Source organism: Lagenorhynchus albirostris, chromosome 19, assembly GCF_949774975.1.
Source record: "Lagenorhynchus albirostris chromosome 19, mLagAlb1.1, whole genome shotgun sequence".
NCBI classification, from domain to species: domain Eukaryota; kingdom Metazoa; phylum Chordata; class Mammalia; order Artiodactyla; family Delphinidae; genus Lagenorhynchus; species Lagenorhynchus albirostris.
This window is the reverse complement of record NC_083113.1, coordinates 5534009-5555527: the sequence shown is the minus strand read 5'-3', so window position 1 is coordinate 5555527 and position 21519 is coordinate 5534009. Positions and strand designations below refer to the sequence as shown.

Here is a 21519-nt window from a genome sequence, read left to right as displayed (position 1 = left end):
ACAACGACTATACATAGAAACAAACAGAGACAGAGGCTGAGGAAGGGTCTGCAGAGAGAGAGGGAGAACGCAGAGACCCATAAAGTGAGAGATGATAGCCACAGCATGAGAGTAAAGAACAGAGACCTGGAGAAAGCAGAGAGAGAAAGAGAGAGAGAGAGAGAGAGAGAGAGAGAGAGAGCGCGATCGAGCTACACACAGAGTGCCATAGAGAGGACCAAAGTGGACACGTGCAGGAATAGGCAGCGGTGTACTCATAGACCACTGAGCGTGTCAGGTAGAGATCCCGGGCACAAAGACGAGCGCGCACATATTCGCCCAGAGCAATAAAGCTCACACACTGGCACACTGAGACCCAGCGACTGGGAAGTTCTAAGAGGGAGGATGAAAGACAAGCCTGCTATTGAGAGACCCTCCAAGACAGAGACACCCGTGAGCTTAAGAATCAGAGACTGAGGCAGAGGGCAGGCAGATGCGCCCTCCGGGCCTCTTTCCCCTGACCCACTTGTGAGTGAGGGGCGTGGAGAGGGCAGTCCAAATAGACTACACTTCCCAGCAGACACTGCGGCGGACCCTTCCCCCAAGTGCGGCTCCCGCCGCCAGGGCTGATGGGAAGTGTAGTCCCTGGACAGGGACAGGCCAATGGAATGGTGTGCCTCCGTCTGTGTATTTGGAGGGGACTGAGCTTCAAAGCTTCGCAGGCTCCCTCGGGGAACCCCGGCGTCTCTTGGTCCCTGCAGGCTCTTGGGTTTCCGGGATTCGGCCCAGTTGGATGCTGGGGCTTCTCCTCTCTTTCCCAGCACGCCGCGGTACCCCCATCCGGTGCCCGCGGCCCCCAGCCCCTGCTCCGACCCTCGGCGGGCGGCCTGCCCCTTTAAGAGTGGCCCCGCTGACATCACGGCGGGGGGGGTGGGTGCTGGCCCGGCTCCCGGCTCCGCGGCGGCTGCAGGACCCGGCTCCGCTCTGCGCTCGCCTGCTGCTCAGGGGACCCCGGCCCGGGACGCCCCCTCCAGCTTCTTCCAGCCGCCCAGACCCCAGGCTCCGCCCCACGCCTGGGCAGAGCCCCAGTCTTCATCAGGGTACCCCAGGATTGCCCCTGCTGTCTTTTCTTCTCAGGGTCTCTTCTCTCTCTCTCTCTCTCTCTCTCTCTCTCTCTCTCTCTTTCTCCCTATCTCAAGGTCTCTGGGTCTCAGCATCTCTCAGCCCAAAGGTCTTTGACGGTCTACCTGTCTCTCTCTCTGTGACCTCTCCACTTCCAGGACCCCAGAATCTCTTAGCCTGGAGGAAGAGGAGGGATCCTAGATCAGATCTCTGCCTCTCCATTTCTCTCTCTGTCTCTTTTAGGCCATCTCTGTGTCTTCTCCAGTCTCCAGACCTGCGAGTCTCAGAATTTCACAGCCTCGAGGTCTCGGTGTGACTCTGGATTCTCTGCTCTGTCTCTCTGCCGCTCTGTGTGCCCCTGCCCCTCTCGGGCTCTCTACCTCTGTTTCTATTCTCTCTCGCTCCCTGCCTCCCCCATTCTCGAGGCCCGTCTCCCTCCCTCCCCGCATCCTTTCCCCTCTCCTTCCCTGCCCCTCCCCTCCTCCTCAGTAGCCAATGAGCGGCCGCCGGTCCCAGCTCCCGGCGTCGTCAGCCGAGTGAGGCCGCGGGCGCGGGGGGTGGGGGGTGGGAGGCCGGGAGGGGGCCGGGACGCCGGGCTCCGGGGCGGGGGCGGGGGGCGCGGGCACCGGCGACCCCGGTGGCGGCGGCGGCGGCGGCGGCGGCGGCGGCGGCCGGGGGAAGCCGCGGGGCCGGTCATGCGGCTGCGGGGCCCGCGGCCCGGAGCGTCCGCCCAACCCTGAGCGAGGTGAGCGCGAGGGGAGGGTCCTGGAAGGAGGTGGGCGCGGGGGGTTCCTCTGGAGGTGGCTGGGGGACGGGGCTTGGGGCTAAAAGGGGCCTGAGTGGCTCCGGGGGCTGAGATTCTGGCGGTCGGACGCCCGAGTTCGGGGGCAATGGGGGATGGAGGGACATTTGGGCCTAAGGAATCTGGGAGGACGGGGTCCGAGGGTCCCAGAGTGGGGCAACTATACTCTTAATGTCCGAGTCTTGGAGACCGTGGGCACCGGGGAGGGTGCAGGCCAGGTCCTTGAGGGAGGCGGTCCTGGCTGAGCGGGGAGGGCCTGGGCCCAGTAAAGGCAGGCTGGAGTCTGAGAAGGGGTCCCCAGAAAGAGGGAGCACGTCTCCCAAGGTATCGAAGGGAGGTGGAGTTTGGACTTGGGGCTTGGAGAATGGGACCCCGGGGATCCAGAAGCCTATATCCAGGAAAGGCTGGAATAAAGAAGATAAGAAGGAGGCTCCGGGCCTGGGGGGGAGGGGGGGTCCCAAAGGAGGAAGGGCTGGAGGCTGGAGGAGAATGAGGAGATCTGGGCGGGCCATTTCGAGTGAGGAGGAATCAAGCAAGGAAGGAGGGGACCTCCAGAGGGGAAGTGAGAAGGGTGACGTTGGCAAGGTCCCAGCTGGGAGTCTGAGAAGCCAATGGGGGGAGCTGAGGTCACCTACCTGGGACTAAGACAGTCAGGGTGACAGGGTTTTTGATGCTGGTTTCCGAGGTGAGTGGACTGGAAGAGGAGCAGACAGCTAGCAGTCAAGCCGTGGAGCCATGGGACGGGGGATGGGAGGAAAAGCTGGTCGGAGCCCTGCCAGCCTCGGATTCCTGAATCCTCCAGGAGGCTGGGGGCGTGGCGGGTGGGCTGGGGGCACTAGATGCTGCAATGGGGGGGGGGCAGGCGGGATGAAGATTGTCTCAAACTCCAGGGTTCTTATTGGGGTGGTGTCAAGTTTCAAGGCTACAAGAATTCTGGTTCAGGAGAGTGGGGTCTCAAGTCTTGGCTGCATTGTTGGGGGACTGTTGATTCGGGGTCTTAACCTTCATAGTTAAAACGGTGATGGAGATTGTGGTATTCATGTAGGTTGAGGTCTCTGAGATAGGATGGGGATTGCAATTTGAGCCTCCCAAATCATGAGACTGTGTGGTTTAGGGAAATGTTCTTGATAAAGGGTGAGTGTGGCGGGTAAGGGATTAAGAGCTCCCTAGTTGGAGTCTCCAGACTTCTGACTGGAATTTTGGAGGCCACAGCCTTGAACTGAGGATTTCTTTTTTGAGGGGCCAGTGTTAGGGAGATCTGCGTTCCAGGTTGCATGTGGAAGAGGGTCTGTATTTGGAAATCCTAGTATGGGAAGTTGGAGTCCAGAACCTCTGGTAGGGAATCTGGGGATCTTGTAATGGGGATGGGGGGAATGGGGATCCTGGGCTTCCTGATCCGGGTTTTAGAGCTCAGAGCACTGATCCCTAGTTTGAAGGAGGGTCACTTGTTTGACTGGAGTGCTCTGATTAGGGTGCTGAGATGGGGGACTCCCAGATCATGGTTTTGACGTTCTGGAGTCTCTAGCCAAAACCCTGGCTCCAGGTCTCTGGGCCCCAATATTCTGGGATCCAGCAACATGGGGTGGAGTTCTAGCATTCCAGGTTCAGGGGCCTGCGGGGATTTGGGATGAGGGGAGGGGGGAATTAAGGTTCTGGAATCTTGGATCTGGGTCGTGGTCCATGATCTCAGACTGGGATACCAAATTGAGGTCAAGACACCATGTCAGAGTTAAAAGGTCAAGGTCTTGGTATTAGAATTGGATGTTAAGGGTTTAAACTTAGATGGGAGGTCTGAGGTCAAGGCCAGGGTATGGGGTTAGGGTCCTTGGCTAGCGACCCACTTGGGGGATTTCTAGTTGCTATTCAGAGACAGAGTCCAAAAGAAAGGGGTCAGGGTGTTAGGTCTGGGCCTGGAGTCAGGATTGGTGGCCTAGGTTAGGGTTTCTAGACAAGTTACTGGTTCAAATCCAGGGATGGAGTTGTAGGTCAGGACACAGAGGTCAGATTTTAGAGGGTTCAGTTTGGGGATTGTTGTTTCTGGCCTGGGTCCGATGTCCCACGTGGCTGCATGGGGTCTGGGGACTCTAGTGGTCCCATCAGGGCCCTCCACTGCAGCTTCCCGTCCCTCAGGCCCCGCAGGGCGCCCCCCGCCGCTGAGGATGAGTCACTGCAGTAGCCGCGCCCTGACCCTGCTGAGCAGCGTGTTTGGTGCGTGTGGCCTGCTGCTTGTGGGCATTGCGGTCAGCACGGACTACTGGCTGTACATGGAAGAGGGAACGGTGTTGCCACAGAACCAGACCACGGAGGTCAAGATGGCGCTGCATGCCGGCCTATGGCGCGTCTGCTTCTTCGCAGGTACAGACCTCACCTGCCCACCAGTCAACTGTCCCTGCCTTGCTTGGGATCTGAGAGTCTTTATCCATAGTTCCATCCCATGGGTGCCAGAAATCCAGAAATCAGTCCTGTTTTTCTCCTGGAGAGTCAAATTTCCACCTGGAGATTCAATTTCTAGCCCTTTATTCCCAGGATCTAAGAACCTTAATGCTCACACAATCTCCAGGTCCCTAATCCCCATAACCTCCTGGAGCCCCTGGCCCCTTAGAAGCAGCAGTCTAAGTTCAGAACTTGTCTCCTGGACAGTTCCAGAGCTGAATGGGAATAATAATAATAAAAAAAAACTGTGCCTCCCAGCTACCCCAGAGACCACTCCTTCTAGGAATCCTGTCCCACCTCACCCCCCAGACCTTACCTCTTTAGGGATCCAGGAGTCCTGGCCCATAGCCCCTCCTCACTTGGGACTCAGTCTTCCAGCCCTGTCCTCCATCCCAGGGACTCTAAGGCAGCTTGCAATAGGAGCTCTCGGACTCCTGCCCACCTCCTTCTGCGACCCCCTAAGAGTAGTACAGACCATGATCCTTGGATTAAACCTCACATTCCCATCCTGGGGTCTCTCTACTGTGCGTCCTGCCCCTGACTGCCTCTCCAAAGCTCAGGAGCCTCTCATCCAGCCCTGCCTTCTTATCTTCCCCTCAGGCCGGGAAAAGGGTCGCTGCGTGGCCTCAGAATATTTCCTTGAACCGGAGATCAACTTGGTGACGGAAAACACGGAGAATATTCTGAGTGAGGGGAGGCAGGGGGTGGGGAGGGTCAGGCAACAAGGGTGCAGGGTGGCAGGGCGGGTCCTGGGAGAAAGGCTAGGACCAGAGAAGGGGTGGGGTGGGAGGGAAGGAGTGGAGGCTCGACAGCAGGCAGATTGGTTGGGTAAGGAGGAGGGGCCAGGTTGAAGGGGTGGGGCCTGGGAAGTGGGTGGAGTCAACAGGCAAGGGGTGGGGTCAAACCAAAGGAGGTGTGGCCTGTGTGAAGGGGTGGGGCCAGCAGTGGAAGTTTCAGAAAGGGGAGGAACCACATAAAAGAGCGGGGTCAGGGCTGGGAGGTGGGGGGTGGAAGTGGAGCGGTCAGGAGAATGGGGAGGTGTCCTCCTGGAGAGTCCCCCCTCACCCCTGTCTTTCTTCTTACCCCTCCCCCAGAGACAGTGCGCACAGCCACCCCCTTCCCCATGGTCAGTCTCTTCCTCGTGTTCACCGCCTTCGTCATCAGCAACATCGGCCACATCCGCCCACAGAGGACCATTCTGGCCTTCGTTTCTGGCATCTTCTTCATCCTATCGGGTAAGCCCAAGGAAAAGACTTAAAGGCCGTGGGACTATATTAGGTTCCAGGAACCTGGGGTTCCTCTTCCAATAGGAAAGCCACTTCCTTGCTGTGTAATCCTGGAGGAGTTGCAGAACCTCTCTGAGCCCCACTTCCCTCCTCTGTGAAATGGAGCTAGCCGCCAAATCACAGTGAATGCCTGTTGGGTGCTAATTAGGTGCCAGGCTCTGTTCTGATACTCACAACAACCCTGTGAGGTAAATGCTATTAATAGCCCCATTTTACAGATATGGAAACAAACACTCAGAGAAATGAAGTCATTTGCTCAGGGCCATACAACCAGTGAGAGGCAGAGATGGGATTCAAACTCACGCATTTCGCCTCCAGAGGCTGTATTTTTAACCACTCCTGATATTTGAGCAATTAACAGATTACAAGGCTCTTTATGTTCTGTGCATCATTTTACTTGAACATTTTTCAACCAGAAAAGTTGAAAGAACCCTGTGCCCACCACTTACAGTCGACAATTACCATACCACAGATGTGCTCTATCCTGTATCTGTCCATCTGTCTCTCTACCCATCCATCAGTCTATCTTACTATCATTTTAAAATGCATTTCCAAGTGAGTTGCAGGCATCAGTACACTTTGCCCTAAATTCTTCACCATGCGTGTCATTAGCTAGAGTTCAACGTTTGTTTATAGTTCTTGTTTCTTTTGAGATTCAGGGTTCTTTTGCATGAGTGATCTCATAACCTTCTCATAACATCTCTGCCCGGGAGTTATTATTAGCACTCATTTGATAAAATGGGGATACCGGGGCCTGCAATTGTGCAGGGAGTTGCCTAAGATACCAACATAATGCTGGCTCCCCAGGGACCCAAGTGTCCTGAGCTCCAGAGTAGAGCTGTTTCTGAAGTGCTACCCTCCTCCAAATTTCAGCTCAGTCCAGTCCAATTTGGTCCAACTCAGCTCAGGTCAGCCCAGATCACCTCAGCTCTGACACACTTAACTCCATCAGTCTGGCCCAACTAACCCCAATCTATTCTGACTCATTTCTTCAGTTCAATTCGAATTAACTCAACGTGATTTAATTAAACCCCATTCGTGCCCTTTTAATTCAGTTGATACTTTATGAACAAACCCCGCTGTTGGTCTCGTTTCCGTTCTGTCCCTTTGGGCCCGCATTCGGCTGCCTCTTTTGAGTTGGCTCTGCAAATAGTTGAAGATAGATCTTCAAACATCCTCTCCCCCAGTCTCCTCCCTTTTCCTCACCCAGCTTTCTCCAGGCTAAACCTCCCCCGTGTTTCCAACCTAACCTGACGAGACCTTTTCCCAGGGAAACCAGGGTGCAACCTCTGTGCAAATTTGAATCACAGCATGTAGAGCCAGACACAGAGCTAAAATAAGACACGTAGAATATCTCCATCCCAGAGTGTCAGATGGAAAAATAGTGGCCTAGAGAGACAGAAAGTGGGGCAAGGGTAAGGAGCATGGGAACGTTTATTCAACCCACCTGAAACATTAGAAGAAGGAAAATCCCATTGTTCGTGGTTCACAGAAGTTGAAACAAAAGAGGTGACATAGCTGGTAAATGGCAGCGCTGGCATTAGAACCGAGGATATTCTCTTCCCAAAAGCCATGCTCGTGGACCTGATTTGCATCAGGACCTGACTTCCCAAGGTCAAGCTGAGGATCAATGGTGCCGTCAGGGCTGGAAGTCAGGCCTCTGATGTAATAATAGAGTAATGGGTGGGGATTGAACCCCACTTCCTGAACTTCATTTCATAGACTATGACCTATGCACCCCACCCAAAGTATCCAGTTGTGTGCTTTACAGGTTGTAGGGGGTAGTGGCTGAAGGCACCTGCTCCTGTGAACCTAGAAAGACCTGGGTTAAAATCCTACCACTTACTCAGTGTGTGAGTTACAGCCTTCCTTTCTGGAGCTGTTGAGAGGACCAGTCTTGTTCAGGGGTCAGCAAACTTTTTGCTTAGGGCAAAATAGTAAATATTTCAGGCTTTGTGAGCAACCAGAGGGGAAGCAATGGGCCTGGCTGTGTTCCAATCATCCTATTTATGGACCCTGAAATTTGAATTCAGTGTAATTTTCATGGGTTATGAAATATTCTTCTTCTTTTGTTTTCTTTTCCCCACCATTAAAAAAAATGTAAAAACCACACTTAGCTCGCAAACCATACGAAGACAGGCAGCAGGACAGATAGTAGTTTTCTGACCCCTGCTCTAGATCACGGACGTGAAGGGCCAACCCAGTGCCTGGTCTATAGCAGTAAGTATTCAACACGTGGTAATTTTAAATAAATACATACACACATACATTCATAAATAGCTGTAGTAGCAACAACAACCGTGATAATAAACACTTTATCGAGTGCCATGGTTTGGGGAAGTTCTAAGTGCTTTGTGCAAATTAAGTTATTTCTTTTTCTTCCCCTCATGAGGCAGATGCTATCATTATTCCCATTTTCCACTTGAGGAAACCGAAGCACTCGGAAGTTGCTCCATAGTGGAAGAAGGATTCCAAACCAGACTTTCACCCTGGCGCTCTGCTGCCCTACCACAGTTAAAAATCCTAAAGACAAAGGAGATTAAAAGAGAGGAAAGGGGGCTTCCCTGGTGGTCAGTGGTTAAGACTCTGCAGTTCCACTGCAGGGGGCACGGGTTCGATCCCTGGTCTGGGAAGCAAGATCCTGCATGCTCTGTGATGGGGCCCAAAAGACAGGGGAAAGAATGGAAATAGTACCAACAATATCTTAGATCTTGGAATGGAATGATCTAGTCCAACCACCTCATGCTCCCCATTGAGGAAACTGAGACTTAGAAAGAGACGAGAGTTGCCCGAGGTCGGGGAAATGGTGAAGTTGGCATTCAATTTTGGAGAAAGTGGTGAGAGGGCTGGGGCAGGAAAGGGATAGGGTCACACCAGGACGTTAAAGATCCCTCAGGGACTTGTGTTTGGAATGCACTAGAAGGAAAGAGACTGGAATTGGGCAAACAGAGGAGGAGGCTTATGCATTGGTCCGGGCAATAGCAGATAAGGTTTGAGCTGGGAGCGGGTGTGGAAGGATAAAGGTGACTGGATGGCTTTGAGAGAGAGGGATATTGACAGAAGAATCAATAGAACCAGATGACTGACTGGATATGGTTGGTGAGAGAAGGGGAGGAGGCTGGAGTGACATTGATTTTCTTTTTCCAGGTCATAAGAGGCATGCTTCCCATGCATGGCTCATATTAACCCCTGATCCTCAATCATGCTCTATGCATCTGCTCATTCATTCATTCACTCATCAAACATTTACAGAGACATCTTACATGCCACGCCCTGTGCTGGGCGCTGGTGACACACTGAATCTTTTTTTTTTTAATGTGGTGAAAGTCACATAATATAAAACATACTATTTTAACCATATTAAACTGTGCAGTTCAGTGGCACTAAGTACATTCACATTGTTGTGCAGCTCTCACCATCATCCATCTCCCAGAATTTTCACCTTCCTAAACTGAAACTCTGTCCCCATTAAACACTAACTCTCCATTCCCCCTCCCCAACCCCTGCCTGGTCCCTGGCATCAACCAATGTACTTTCTGATTCCATGAATTTGACTATTCTAGGTACCTCGTATAAGTGGAATCAAACAGTATTTGTCTGCACCTCATGTATATTGGAATGCATGACAGTCTGCAGGCAGTCAGCCACAAAACAGCTCCCAGCTACATGTGCGTCAGTGCTTGTCACACAACACTTAAATCCCTTTAATGGATTTCCATTGCACTTAGAATACATCCCAATTCCTCATGCTGGCTTACAAGGTCTTCCATGATTTGGCCACTGTTCAGACCTCTGGCCTTATTACCTAACTCACTAACACTCTCTCCATTGCTTGTAACTTCAGCTGCACTGGCCTCGGTCTATTCCTCAAAAATGATCATCTCAGCCTCACTTCCATGTTTGGAAGTCTCTTCCCCCTAATTCTCAAAGACTCCAACTTTCCCTCTTCAGAGTTTCTTTCTCTGACAGTGGTACCCCATTTTGCTTTGCCCCCACTATACTATCCATCACATTCCCTGTTTTATATTTGTTTCATAGCACTTATTGCTATTGTCATCTTCTTCATTTTCTGTCTCCTTCTACTGGAATGTAAACTCCAGAAGGCAGGAACATGCTCTTGCTTGTATCTTCAGAGCCTAGACGAGTTGCTGGCACAAAGTCCACAATGAATGTAGGAGGGATGCATGGTAAAGACAGCTCAGGGCATTCTGGGAAAAGCGAAGATGCATTAAGCTGACACAAGGTGGTGGGAAGGGTGGGAACGACCACAACTTCAGGGGCAGGTGACATCTAAGTTGACGATGCAGAAAGGGCGAGGGGAAGTTTTTCACGTGAAGAGAGAAAAGTGCCTTGTACAGAGATGGAATTCACAGCATGTGTTAAGACCCTAGAAAGCAGCTAAGACAAGTAGCCAGCTGTGTAGCTCTCCGTGGTCCTGAAACTCTTTGTTCTAAAGCAGCTTGTGCCTGTTGAGCTTGGAATGTAGGTGATTCTTGCCTACTGTGCTCTAAGTATTCTGAAGCAGATGTAGCGGAGGGGGGAGGGAGAGAGTTGGATTACAGAGCAGGGAAGGGGGAAGGGAGAGAGAAAAAGGGAGAAGGGGAAAAAAGGGAAAAAAGAACGTTATTTTTTAGAGAACCAGAGCCACTGTAAAATGACCAGGAAGGAGAAAGAATGACAAGAATAACTTACCTTTTGATGTCGTTTTTAGACAACTTTCAATTACTAAAAACAACAACAAGGGTGAAAAACAACAACAAAAAGCTCTTTCTCTGTTTCTTTTTTTTTTTTCTTATTTTTCTTCTCTTTGGAAATATTTGTTTCCTTCTCATCACCCCTGCTCCTGACTCTCTGTATGGAGAATGTTTGTTATTTACAACTGAAATGTGAAACATGGGACTTGAGGTAAGGCAGGAGTGTTAGCAGGTATGGGCTTTAGAAAGAACCAGTATCTAAAACAGGGGGATAAAGATTTGTAGGCAGTGGAACAGGCATAGGGAATAAGCCTTAGCTGGGTCGGAGGACTTGGGAATGCAAAAAGGGGTTTAGAGTTTGAGAGATTCAGGAAGTAACATAGACATTACTTGATGATGGACCATCCTTGGATGGGGGACTGGGAATCAAGGTATTGTTTCTTTCTTTCTTTTTTTTTTTAAAGGATCTTTAAGTATTGTTTCTTTCCTTTTTTTTTTTTTTTAAGGATCCCGTTTAGAGTCACGCATTGCCTTTATTTTATTTTATTTTATTTATTTTTGGCCATGCCTCATGGCTTGTGGGCTCTTAATTCCCGGACTAGGGATTGAGCCCGGGTCCCTGGCAGTGAAAGCACCTACTCCTAACCATTGGACCGCTAGGGAATTCCCTAGGTATTCTTTTCCTACAAACCTGCTCATCTTTCAAGACCTATAGCAGATGCCTTCACCATGTAACACTTCATGGGCCCCCTCTTCTTGAATATCAAAATTATGGAATACCAGAAGTTGAAAGTGCTATGGAAGTTCAGCAAAAGCTAATTCTTAAAGGAGACAGAGGAATGGGGATTTAGAGTGGATTTAAAAGGGAAAAGCAGCTAACGAGCTCGAAGTTCCAGGTGCATGGCAAGTATATTCATCCATTCAACTAGTATTTATTATCTGCTGGCTCTTGCACCAGATGCTAGGAATGCAGTAGGAAACAAGGTAGACGAGTTTCAAGCATCCTAGAGGAAGTGGAGGAGATTCATGACTAAAAACTACAAATAGATAGAAAATATAATGTTAGGTAGTGATAAGTGCAACAAAGATAAATAAAACAGTTAAGGGGAAGGAGATGGATGGGAACGTCATTATTTAATCTTACCTCAATCACTCCAAATTTTTAAAGAAAACTCTGAAATCTGTAGAATAGTACAGTGAACACTGGTACTTCTTCCACCTAGATCCACATAGATACTTGCATTTTGCTGAAGTTTTGCTATATTCTGTCTCTCTCTTTACACACAGTTTGGTTTTTGTATGTTTCTGGCTTTACCGTTTGAAAGTAAGTTGCAGGCATCATGATCGTTCATCTCTAACCATTTTAATATGCATCTCTTAAGAGTAATGACATTTTCTACATAACTACAACACCATTATCAAATCTAGAAATTTTACAATAATTCCATAATATAATTCATTCCATTTTCAAACTGTCCCAGTTGTTCTAAGAATGCCTTTTATAGCTTTTCCCCCAGAACCAGGATTCTGTCTGTTTACGCGTAGCATTTAGTTAATTCTCTTTTAGTCTAGAATAGTTCCCATACTATATTTTTTTACAACACTGACTTTTAAAATATATTTCATTATAAAAATATACAAAGGATAGTATAATTTGCCATGTACCCTTCACTCAGTTTCAACAATTATCAACATATGGTGAATCTTTTTTTAGTCATACTGCCATACCTCCCTTCTGTACTTCACTACATGATTTTAAAGTTGGTCTCAAACATTAAATCGTTTTATCCACAAATATTTCAGTATATCTCTGAGAAATCAGTACTTTGTTATTTAACTAGCCACAGTGCCACTGTCATGCCCAAACAATTAAGAATAGCTGCTTAATATAAATTAATATCTAGTTAGTGTTCAACTTCCCCACTTGTCTCATAAATGCCTTTTTTTTTTTACCATTAGTTTCTTGCAGACCAGGATCCAAATTCCACTTGTGCATTTAGTTGATAGATCTCTGAAGCCTCTTTTAATCTATAACAGTCCTTCTCCTTCTGTTTTTTTCCTTGCCATTTATTTGTTGAAGAAATCTAGTCATTTGTCTCATAGAATTCCCACACTCTAGATCTTTCTAATTGTGTTTTTGTGATTTAATATGCTCCTCCATCCTGTGTTTTCCTGTAAAACTGTAGATCAGATCCAGGTTTGATTGTTTTGGGGGTGGGTGGTGGTGATAAAATACTTCATAGATAGGTGGTGCTATTATGTCCTACTGTATTGCATCAGGAGACCTAATACTATCTGGTTGTGTCGCTATTCGAGATGTTAAGATCAGACACTTGCTTAGTATTACAGCTTGGCTCATACCATTGTCATTTTGAAATCTGCAGGACAGGGTGTCTTGTAGAACACCCCACATCCCACATTTATTTGTTTCCTTGTGGCATCCTTTGATTTGTTCCTCTTTCTTCGTATTTTCTGTAGCCTGGAAGTTATGTCCAGGGTAGAGACTTGATTAGATTCTGGTTAAATATGTTTGGCAAGATTTAGAGGTGGTACCATGTTCTTTACAGCCCATCCCTTCAGGTAGCAAATAACATCACGTTGTTCCTACCGGAGTGGAACAAAGTTTGAACCCTTGGAAAAAGGGGTGATCATTAGAGCTCTCCACTGAAAAGGTACATTTTTCTCTTTACAACGAATAAGTCATTTGCAGGGTAACATTTTGGCACCTTGGGGGAAAAATCCTGTTTGGGGATGTCCATTTTATTCAAAATGCGTTGCTTTGGAAAAATTTTAAACATACAGAAAAGTTGCAAGAGTTATACAAGGAACTCTCATATATTCTTCACTGGGACCAATTTATAACATTTTCCACATTTGTATTTCTGTTTCTTTGTATCTTATGTGTATATATCTATATATGTATATATTATGTAACTTATATTATATTATATTATTATATAACCACCTGAACATAAATTGCAAACACTTCACTCTTAAATACGTCAGCAATTATGTCCTAAGCACAAGTGCATTTTCTTTCCTAACCACAGTACAATCAGCAAATTCAGGAAGTTTAACACTTATACAGTATTACAGCTGATACGCAGTTCATTCAACTCTCACCAGTTGTCTCCACACTGCCTTTTATAGTCAGTTTTTCCCCTGATTCAGGATCCAGTTCTGTTTTTCCTTGCTGTGTCTCTTTCGCCTCCTTTCATCTTTTATATAGTTCCTGTACCTTTAAAAAAAAATCTTTCTTGTTGATGTTTTTTTGAAGAATGCAGCCAGTGTTTTGTAGAACACCCCACAGTTCCCACAGGAGTGGATCCGTGTTACAAATTACCAGTAGGGACACTACATAAACGAAGTAGCGTCACGATCACATCAGGAGGTCGGGGTGTCCGTTTGCCCCATTATTGGTGATGTTAGCTTTGGTTTCTTGGTTCAGATGGTATCTGTCAGGTTCCTTTATGATAAAGGAAGTTTTCAAAAATCTCTTTGTAATTAATAGATATTCCATGGGGAGATTTTGTCATACAGTGATTTAATGTCCACTGTCGACGATGCTTGCCTAAATCCTAATATTACTACAAGGGTTGCAAAATGGTGTTTTCTTAACTCTGTTGTTCTATCTACATGGATGTCACCGAAAAGAAGAATTTGTTTTTTTTTTTTTTTGGCCACGTGGCTTGTGGGATTCTAGCTCCCAGACCAGGGATTGAACCTGGCCCCTCAGCAGTGAAAGTGTGGAGTCTTAACCACTGGACTGCCAAGGAATTCCCAAATTTTCTCTTTTCTTTTATTATTTATTTCCTTAAAGAATATATCAGTATGGATTCACATTTTTTAAAAATTCAGTGTATTGTATGTCATTACTTTTAGTATTCATTTTGATGTTCAGATTGTCCCCAGTTGGGCTATCAGGAACCTCCTTCAGATGAGTTCCTGTGTCCTTTTTTGACATGTCTCCAACATTTTTTTTTTGAGTACTTCCTTATTTTGTGGTACCATTACACCTTTACTGCCCCTGCCTCAGGCTTCAAATGAGCTGTTTCTTCCTAGCTCCTGATGTAGTGGGGGTGATAGTAGAGACCAAAATCTGGGTGCTAGGTGTGCTCATTGCTGCTGGGGTGTCACTGCTCCTAGGATGTTTCAGGACACGAGCTGGGAAATTACATATATTTGTAGAACAGGAGTTTATACTGACACCACAAGGGTCTTTCTTGACTTACTCCATCCTGATTTGTATCTTCCTTCTTTCGGAATGAGATCTCCACCTCCCCAAAACATCAGTATATTTGCACATTTGCTCAACCCTACTATTCACACAGAATAACTTAAGTACTGCTACCCATACACCACTCCCAATAAAAATTTATTAAATACAGTTCAAGATTTCTTCACAGACCTTTCTGTCTTTAAACTGAGATATATATTCAAAGTACTTTGTCCAAAAGTTACTTGGATTACTACTTTCCCCCCTCCTGTGGTTGTATTATTCATCTGATATAAATTAGCTTCATTTAGTTTTGTTTGTATTCAATTTGTTGTTTTCCCCATCCTTGTTTTTTTTTTTTTTTAATAAATTTATTTATTTTATTCTTGGCTGCGTTGGGTCTTCGTTGCTGCGCGTAGGCTTTCTCTAGTTGCAGCAAGTGGGGGCTACTCTTTGTTGCAATGTACAGGCTTCTCATTGTGGTGGCTTCTCCTGTTGCGGAGCACGGGCTCTAGGCACGCGGGCTCAGTGTTTGTGGCGCACAGGTTTAGTTGCTCTGTGGCATGTGGGATCTTCCCGGACCAGGGCTCGAACCCGTGTCCCCTGCATTGGCAGGCAGATTCTCAACCACTGCACCACCAGGGAAGCCCCAGATCCTTGTTGATTTTATCTTTTGAATATATAAAATATTAGCATAGTTCCAAAGGTCAAAATTATGCAAAAATATATACTCAGAGGAGTGCCACTTCCTTCCCATCTCTTCCTTCCTATTCTCACCTACCTAAAGTAATCAACTTCATGTTTGTTTCCCCTCCTATGTCTCTTTTTGTAAAAATAAGCAGACGCATATATGTATTTTATGTACCTTTTTTGGGCTTAAAAGCTAGCATTCTGTATAGTCTTTTTAAATAATTAGTGATATGGTCTGGAACTATCACTGAACTGCATATCTGTTCCTAGAGATCTTCCTCATCGCCCTTTCATAGTGGCACAGTACTCTGTTATGTGATGTTTTATAGTTTATTCCATTAATCTTCTATGTAAGGGCATCTAGGTCATTTTTAATGTTTTGCAATTATGAATAATGCTGCAGTGAATTAACTTGTACATATGTGCTTTCATATTGTTGGACAGGTACCTTCAGGGTCAATTTCTAGAAGTGGGATTGCTGGGTTAAAGGATACATATATGTGTGGTATTGTTAGACATGGCCAAACTCCCCTCCATAGAGGTTGCACCATTCATTTTGCATCCCCACCAGCAATATATAAGAGCTTCCATTTCCCTGCCTCACAAAGAGTATGTTGTGAAGCTTTTTTTGACGATCTGATGGATGAGAAATGGTATGTCCTCATCGTTTTCACTTGCATTTCTCTAATTCTGAGTGAAGGGGCAATTTTTTAAAACAAGGAGATCATAGAAGTCCTTTCTAAAGAGGTGACAAGGAATAAGAGATCTAAATGAAGTGACAGATACCAGAGGTTAGGATGCCGTGCTTCCACTGCAGGGGGAGCAAGTTCTATCCCTAGTCGGGGAACTAAGATCCCACATGCCATGCGGCCAAAATAATAATAATAATAAATGAAGTGACAGAGAGAGACATGTGGAAATCTGGGGGAAGAGCATTCCAGTTCAAGGGAACAGGGAGAGCAAAGGCCCTGAGGCAGAAATGAGCTTGTGTTCAAGCAAGAGTGGGACCTAAGTAGCAGGTGCAAGGAGAAATGGCTAGAGATGAGTTTGGCAGGTGACTCTGTAGGCATTGCAGTCCAGGGGTCAGGTACATGTTTCTGTAAAATGCCGGATAACAAATATTTTCAGCTTTACTGGCCGTACAGCCTCTGCCGCAGCTACTCAGTTTTGCCGGTACAGCCATAGGCTAAATGCAAACAAATGGGCGTGGCTGTGTCCCAACAAAAGTTTATTTATGGACCCTGAAATTATAAATTCATATGCTTTTTAAATGGAGACATTATAATTCACATAACATAAAGTTCATATATTCAGCAGTTGTAGTCTATTCACAAGGTTGTGCAGCCATCTGCATGACCTAATTTTACCACATTTTCATCACCCCAAAAAGAAACCTCACTCCCTTTAATAGCTAATCATGATCCCCCCTCCACCCCACCCCCTGGCAACCACTAATCCACTTTCTATCTCTATGGACTTGCCTGTTTTGGACATTTCATATAAATGGAACCATACAATATGCGGTCTTACGCATCTAGCTTCTTTCCCTTAGCACAGTTTCTAGGTTCATCCGTGTGATAGTATAAATGCGTACTTCATTCCTTTCTTTGGCCGAATAATATTCCTTTATATGGCTATACCACATTTTGTTCATCCATTCAGTTGATAGACATTTGGGTTGTTTCCACTTTTTGGCTATTATGAATAATGCCGCTGCAAACATTCATGCGCAAGTTTTTGTGTGAGCATATGTTTCCAGTTCTCTTGGGTAAATACCTAGGAGTGGAATCGCTGGGTCATATGGTAATTCTATCTTTAACACTTTGAGGAACTGCCAAATGAAATTCATATACTTTTTACGTGCCACAACATAGTCTTCTTTTGATTTTTTCAACCATTTAATTATATAAAAGCCATTCTTAGCTAGTAGGCCATACAAAAACAGGAGGTGGGCTGGATTTAGCCCTGGGCGGTCATTGTGTTTGCTAACCTCGTTTGTAGGCAGTGGAAGGAATTTAGATTTATTCTGGGTGCGATGGGCACACAAATGTTTATTTGTAGGATTCTAGGGGAAGATGCTGATGAGGATTACTTGGATTAATTTGGGGGGAGGGATTTTATAGCCTCTTTAAGCCACCCTACGTATGGCTGTCGCTCTGCATGGCTACTGTTTAAAAGAAAGTTCAGCTTGAAGAAGTGATAGTTGCCTCTTAAAATTTTTCAAATCAGACCTCTCCTCTCCACCTTCTCCATGTGCCTCTATTTCCTCCGCTGTAAATGGAGATAAAAATGGTACCAATTTGAAAGTGTTGTGAGGTTTGAATGAGTTAATGCATATATAACACTGAGAATGGTGCGTAGCTTAGAGCAAGACCTATATAAGCAGTTGCTATTATTATTATTGTTATTGATGTTGTTGTTGTTGCTATTATGATCTATACAGCTTCAGCTCAGCTTCATCCTCCTTCCCTTGGAATATCACAATATCCAGTTTCTCCCTTCCAATCTCTTCCCAGAACCAATCAGCCCCACAAGGATCTTCTAACACTTCGATCTGGCCTTGTCCTTCCTCTGCTTCAGACCATCCATGGCTCCCTAGTGCCCTTGGCATTGATGCCAAGCTCCTCAGCCTGGCATTCGAGCCTCATCATGGCAATGCCCCTGCCCCCTTCTCTGGCCTCATTTCTTGTGGCTGTGGTTCATGTTTTAGCTACGTGGAGGGATCAGTTCATTGTTCCCCCTCCAACTCTTTGCCCCTGCTGTCCCCTCCGCCCTGCCTGGAGTGGTATAATGGTAAACCCTAATTCTTCCCTGGGCCTCATCCTTTAGGCCTTCGACAAAGTCATGCTTCCAGGAAGCTTTCCTTGGCTCCCCCCACCCTTGCCCCAGGGGGGCTTGGTACCTCTACTGGACCCACAGAGCTCTGTGCTACTGTTTTCTTTACAGTCCATGTCACCATGGATGTGACTGTTGATCAGTGTTCATGTTTGCCTGCCCCAATTGCATTGTGAGCTCCTGGATGGCAGATTAGGGGTGGGGGTGGGAGGGAGGAGGGGGCTGTTGATTTATCTCTGGGCTCCCTGCACCCAGCCGAGGCCCAGCACACAAGGAACTTCAACGGATGGAATTTAGTCCAGGGGAGAGCAGGGAGGAGAGGGGAGAGGATGGCGGTGAGATGCAGGGGGCCTGGGGCTGGGGAAAGGGGTCCACTGCTAATGGGCCAAGGGCACCCCTCTGCTCCCCACAGGCCTCTCCTTGGTGGTGGGCTTGGTTCTTTACATTTCCAGCATCAACGACGAGGTCATGAACAGGCCCAGCAGCTCTGAGCAGTATTTCCACTATCGCTACGGGTGGTCTTTTGCCTTCGCAGCTTCCTCCTTCCTACTCAAAGAGGTGATGTCTGTGGGGCCCAGACTCTAGAGTTTTGAATGGGGGGGGTTGGGGGGGAGGGCATGATTCCTGGGTCCAGGAGGAAGAGGAGGCTGTGGGTGTAGACTCTGAATTAAAAGGAGGTGGTGGCTGAGGTCCTAACCCCTGGGTCCTGGAGGAGGAGGGTCTGGGAGCTCCAACTCCTGGGATCCTGGGGAGGAGGTGACTGGGGCTCTACTTCCTGGGTTCTGGGAAAGGAGGAAGCTGGAGGCCTGGAATCTTGGGTCCTGGGAGAGGAGGGACTGGGGGTCTTGAGTTTTGGGGTCAGAGAGAGCCCGGGGCCAGCCTCTGCGACTCTGACCCTGCCTTGCCACAGGGAGCTGGCGTGATGTCCGTGTACCTGTTCACCAAGCGCTACGCGGAGGAGGAGATGTACCGTCCGCACCCGGCCTTCTACCGCCCGCGTCTCAGCGACTGCTCCGACTACTCGGGCCAGTTTCTGCAGCCCGAGGCGTGGCGCCGCGGCCGCAGTCCCTCCGACATCTCTAGCGACGTATCCATCCAGATGACGCAGAACTACCCTCCAGCCATCAAGTACCCGGACCACCTGCACATCTCCACCTCGCCCTGCTGAGGCCCCGCCCCCGGAGGGCCCCCCTTCCTCCTCTTCCTCCTCCTCCTCTTCCTCCTACTCCTCATGGGTCTCCCCACAACGCAGCTGCCCCTCAAGTCCTCGGGACTCCTCGTCCCACGCGTAGGACGCTGCGCACGCGTTAGCCCCGCCCTCTTCCCAGTGGCCCCGCCCCGTCACCATAACCCCTCCCTCTTTCCTGACCGCTCCACTTCATTGGTCCCTTCCACTTCCAGATGACACCTCCTTCTAGGTGACCCGCCCCTTTTCCTTAGGCCACTCCCCTCCCGGCCTAGTACCGCCTCCCAGGTTCCTCTGCTTCTTGTGCAGAGCGGCCGAGCGCGACCACCTCCGCGAGCCATCCCTCAGCCTTCCGCCTCGCTGCAGGGGCTCTGGGCAGGAGAGTAGGTTCCAGCTGCCGCCAGAAATGCCAAGCATCCTCTTCTGCTCTCTGCCCTGGCTTCTCTCTTTCCCGGCCCAGTCTCACCTCCGGACTTTCGTGGTCCTCGGGTGTAGTGCGGCCGGGGTGGGGCTGGAGGCCGCAGGTATGGTGTCCCCTCCCCCACTTCCCCACCCACGGGAGACCCCATTCTTTCTCACCTGCTGGACGCTTCTCGGCCTTTTGAAGGTTACCTGCCTTTTCGAGGGCTCTCTCTAACGGCTTTTCTTGCTCTCTCAGCTGACCTTGGCTTCTTTTCCTTCCTCTGTCTCCCGGCCTCCTCTTCACCCGCTCATCCAAAGCCCGTCGGTGCATCCAGCCCCACATACCACGCGACAAGAATGGAGACCCTAGGGTGGAGGGAATTCCTCCACGCCATTTCCACGCCTGTGCCCGCCTCTTCCCCCTCGAGGCCCCGTCGGGGGAGGGAGAGGCAGTAGCGGGGGTCGACGCCCCCCAAACCTCCAAGTCTTCCATTTTCTGGCCCTCCCCCTCATTGAAGTCCCCCTTCCCATCTCAGACCCCCAACTCTGGCCTCTTTCAAGGGTCCGTCCGCCCCCTTGGACAGATGGGGGGGGTCACCAGAAACCCACCCCCTTATTAGGGGAGGAGGGGCGAGGTAGCACAGTGTTGTACACGGAACTAGAAAGGCCCCCTGGGTGGGGGGAGGGGGGCAGGGGAGGGACGGGGGCTTTTAGTTTGCATCTTAGGGGGGAGGGGGGAGGGGGGACCGCAGCAGTTAACCTGTCTTTACGCAGCGATTTTTAACGAGGCTGGGGGGAGGGGGACTTTGGGGGTGGGGAAGGGATGGGGTGGGGGGCCTGGCTCTGTTATTTACCGTGTATCATATGTAAATACCGACAGAAACTTCAATAAACTTTATTTCAAACACGTCTCTGCCTGCCCAGGGGGAGGGCATTGGATACCGAGGGCGGGTCCAGGTCTCCACCCTGGCGGGGTGGGGGAGAGGCTGTGGCTAGAGTGCCACAAAATAAGGTTAGATGGTTGTTTGTTAAATAGCTTAATCATTGTAATTAACAGCCTTACTTTATAATTCAGGCCATGTAAAGCGTGTAAGACAGCAAATGACACAGGTCCGGATCAATAAAAATTAACTCTTGGTATCACTATGACCACTTAGAGAACAGTTACTATTACTCACCTTCCTTGCTTCATTTATTTATTAAAGAAAAAAATTTGTTTTTTCTTGGCTACGCTGCGCAGGTATGCAGGATCTTAGTTCCCCAACCAGGGATCGAACCTGTGTCCCCTGAAGTGGAAGGGCGGAGTCCTAACCACCGGACCGCCAGGGAAGTACCTGCTTCATTTAATTTTCTCCCCAAACCTGCATGTTGAGTTTATTGGACTCATTTTGCAGCTAGGTCCATAGAGGTGAAATGACTCACCCAGGGTCACACAGGTGGAACTTGGCAGAGCTGTGAGTTGGGACTAGGTTCAGCTGGTTCCAAACCTTGAGCTTCCTTCCTTTTGTACCGGGGAGCAGTGGCTTCTCCTAATGCCTGGTCACTCTGTGAAGAGATAACTGCTACTATTTATTGCACCTACTATGAGCCACACACTTTCCTCCCATCCATGATCTCAGGAGATGTTCCCAGCAGCCCTGTAGGTAGGAATTATCACACACATTGAGCGAGCGCGCGCACACACACGTTTTACAGGTGAGGGATGGAGGCTCAAAGTGGTCTCTAAGATCCGTGATCTCACCTACCACACTGAGGGATTGAAAACGGCCTGAATGTTTGATAAACTTTTTTTTTTAATTTATTTTTATTTTATTTTATTGATTTTTTTATTGCGTCGGGTCTTAGTTGCGGCAGGCCGGATCTTCCTTGAGGCA

At 48.4% G+C, this 21519-nt stretch overlaps 1 protein-coding gene across 1 annotated transcript; it reads left to right on the top strand.

Annotated features, from left to right (window-relative positions):
• Positions 1 to 1789: 1789 nt before the first annotated feature.
• CACNG7 (calcium voltage-gated channel auxiliary subunit gamma 7) lies at positions 1790 to 20307 on the top strand. Its single transcript, XM_060131307.1, has 6 exons — positions 1790 to 1846; positions 4034 to 4258; positions 4937 to 5023; positions 5431 to 5571; positions 18470 to 18615; positions 18968 to 20307. The coding sequence occupies exons 2-6, from the start codon at positions 4063 to 4065 to the stop codon at positions 19223 to 19225; spliced, it is 828 nt and encodes a 275-aa protein (XP_059987290.1). The 5' UTR covers positions 1790 to 1846; positions 4034 to 4062; the 3' UTR covers positions 19226 to 20307.
• Positions 20308 to 21519: the final 1212 nt, after the last annotated feature.

What these genes read in the sequence shown, in the direction of transcription:
- CACNG7 (XM_060131307.1), top strand. Translation starts at nt 4,063, where the DNA reads ATGAGTCACTGCAGTAGCCGCGCCCTGACCCTGCTGAGCAGCGTGTTT. An exon ending in GCGCGTCTGCTTCTTCGCAG is followed by an intron (nt 4,259 to 4,936) that starts GTACAGACCTCA and finishes TCTTCCCCTCAG; the next exon opens with GCCGGGAAAAGGGTCGCTGC. An exon ending in CATCTTCTTCATCCTATCGG is followed by an intron (nt 5,572 to 18,469) that starts GTAAGCCCAAGG and finishes TGCTCCCCACAG; the next exon opens with GCCTCTCCTTGGTGGTGGGC.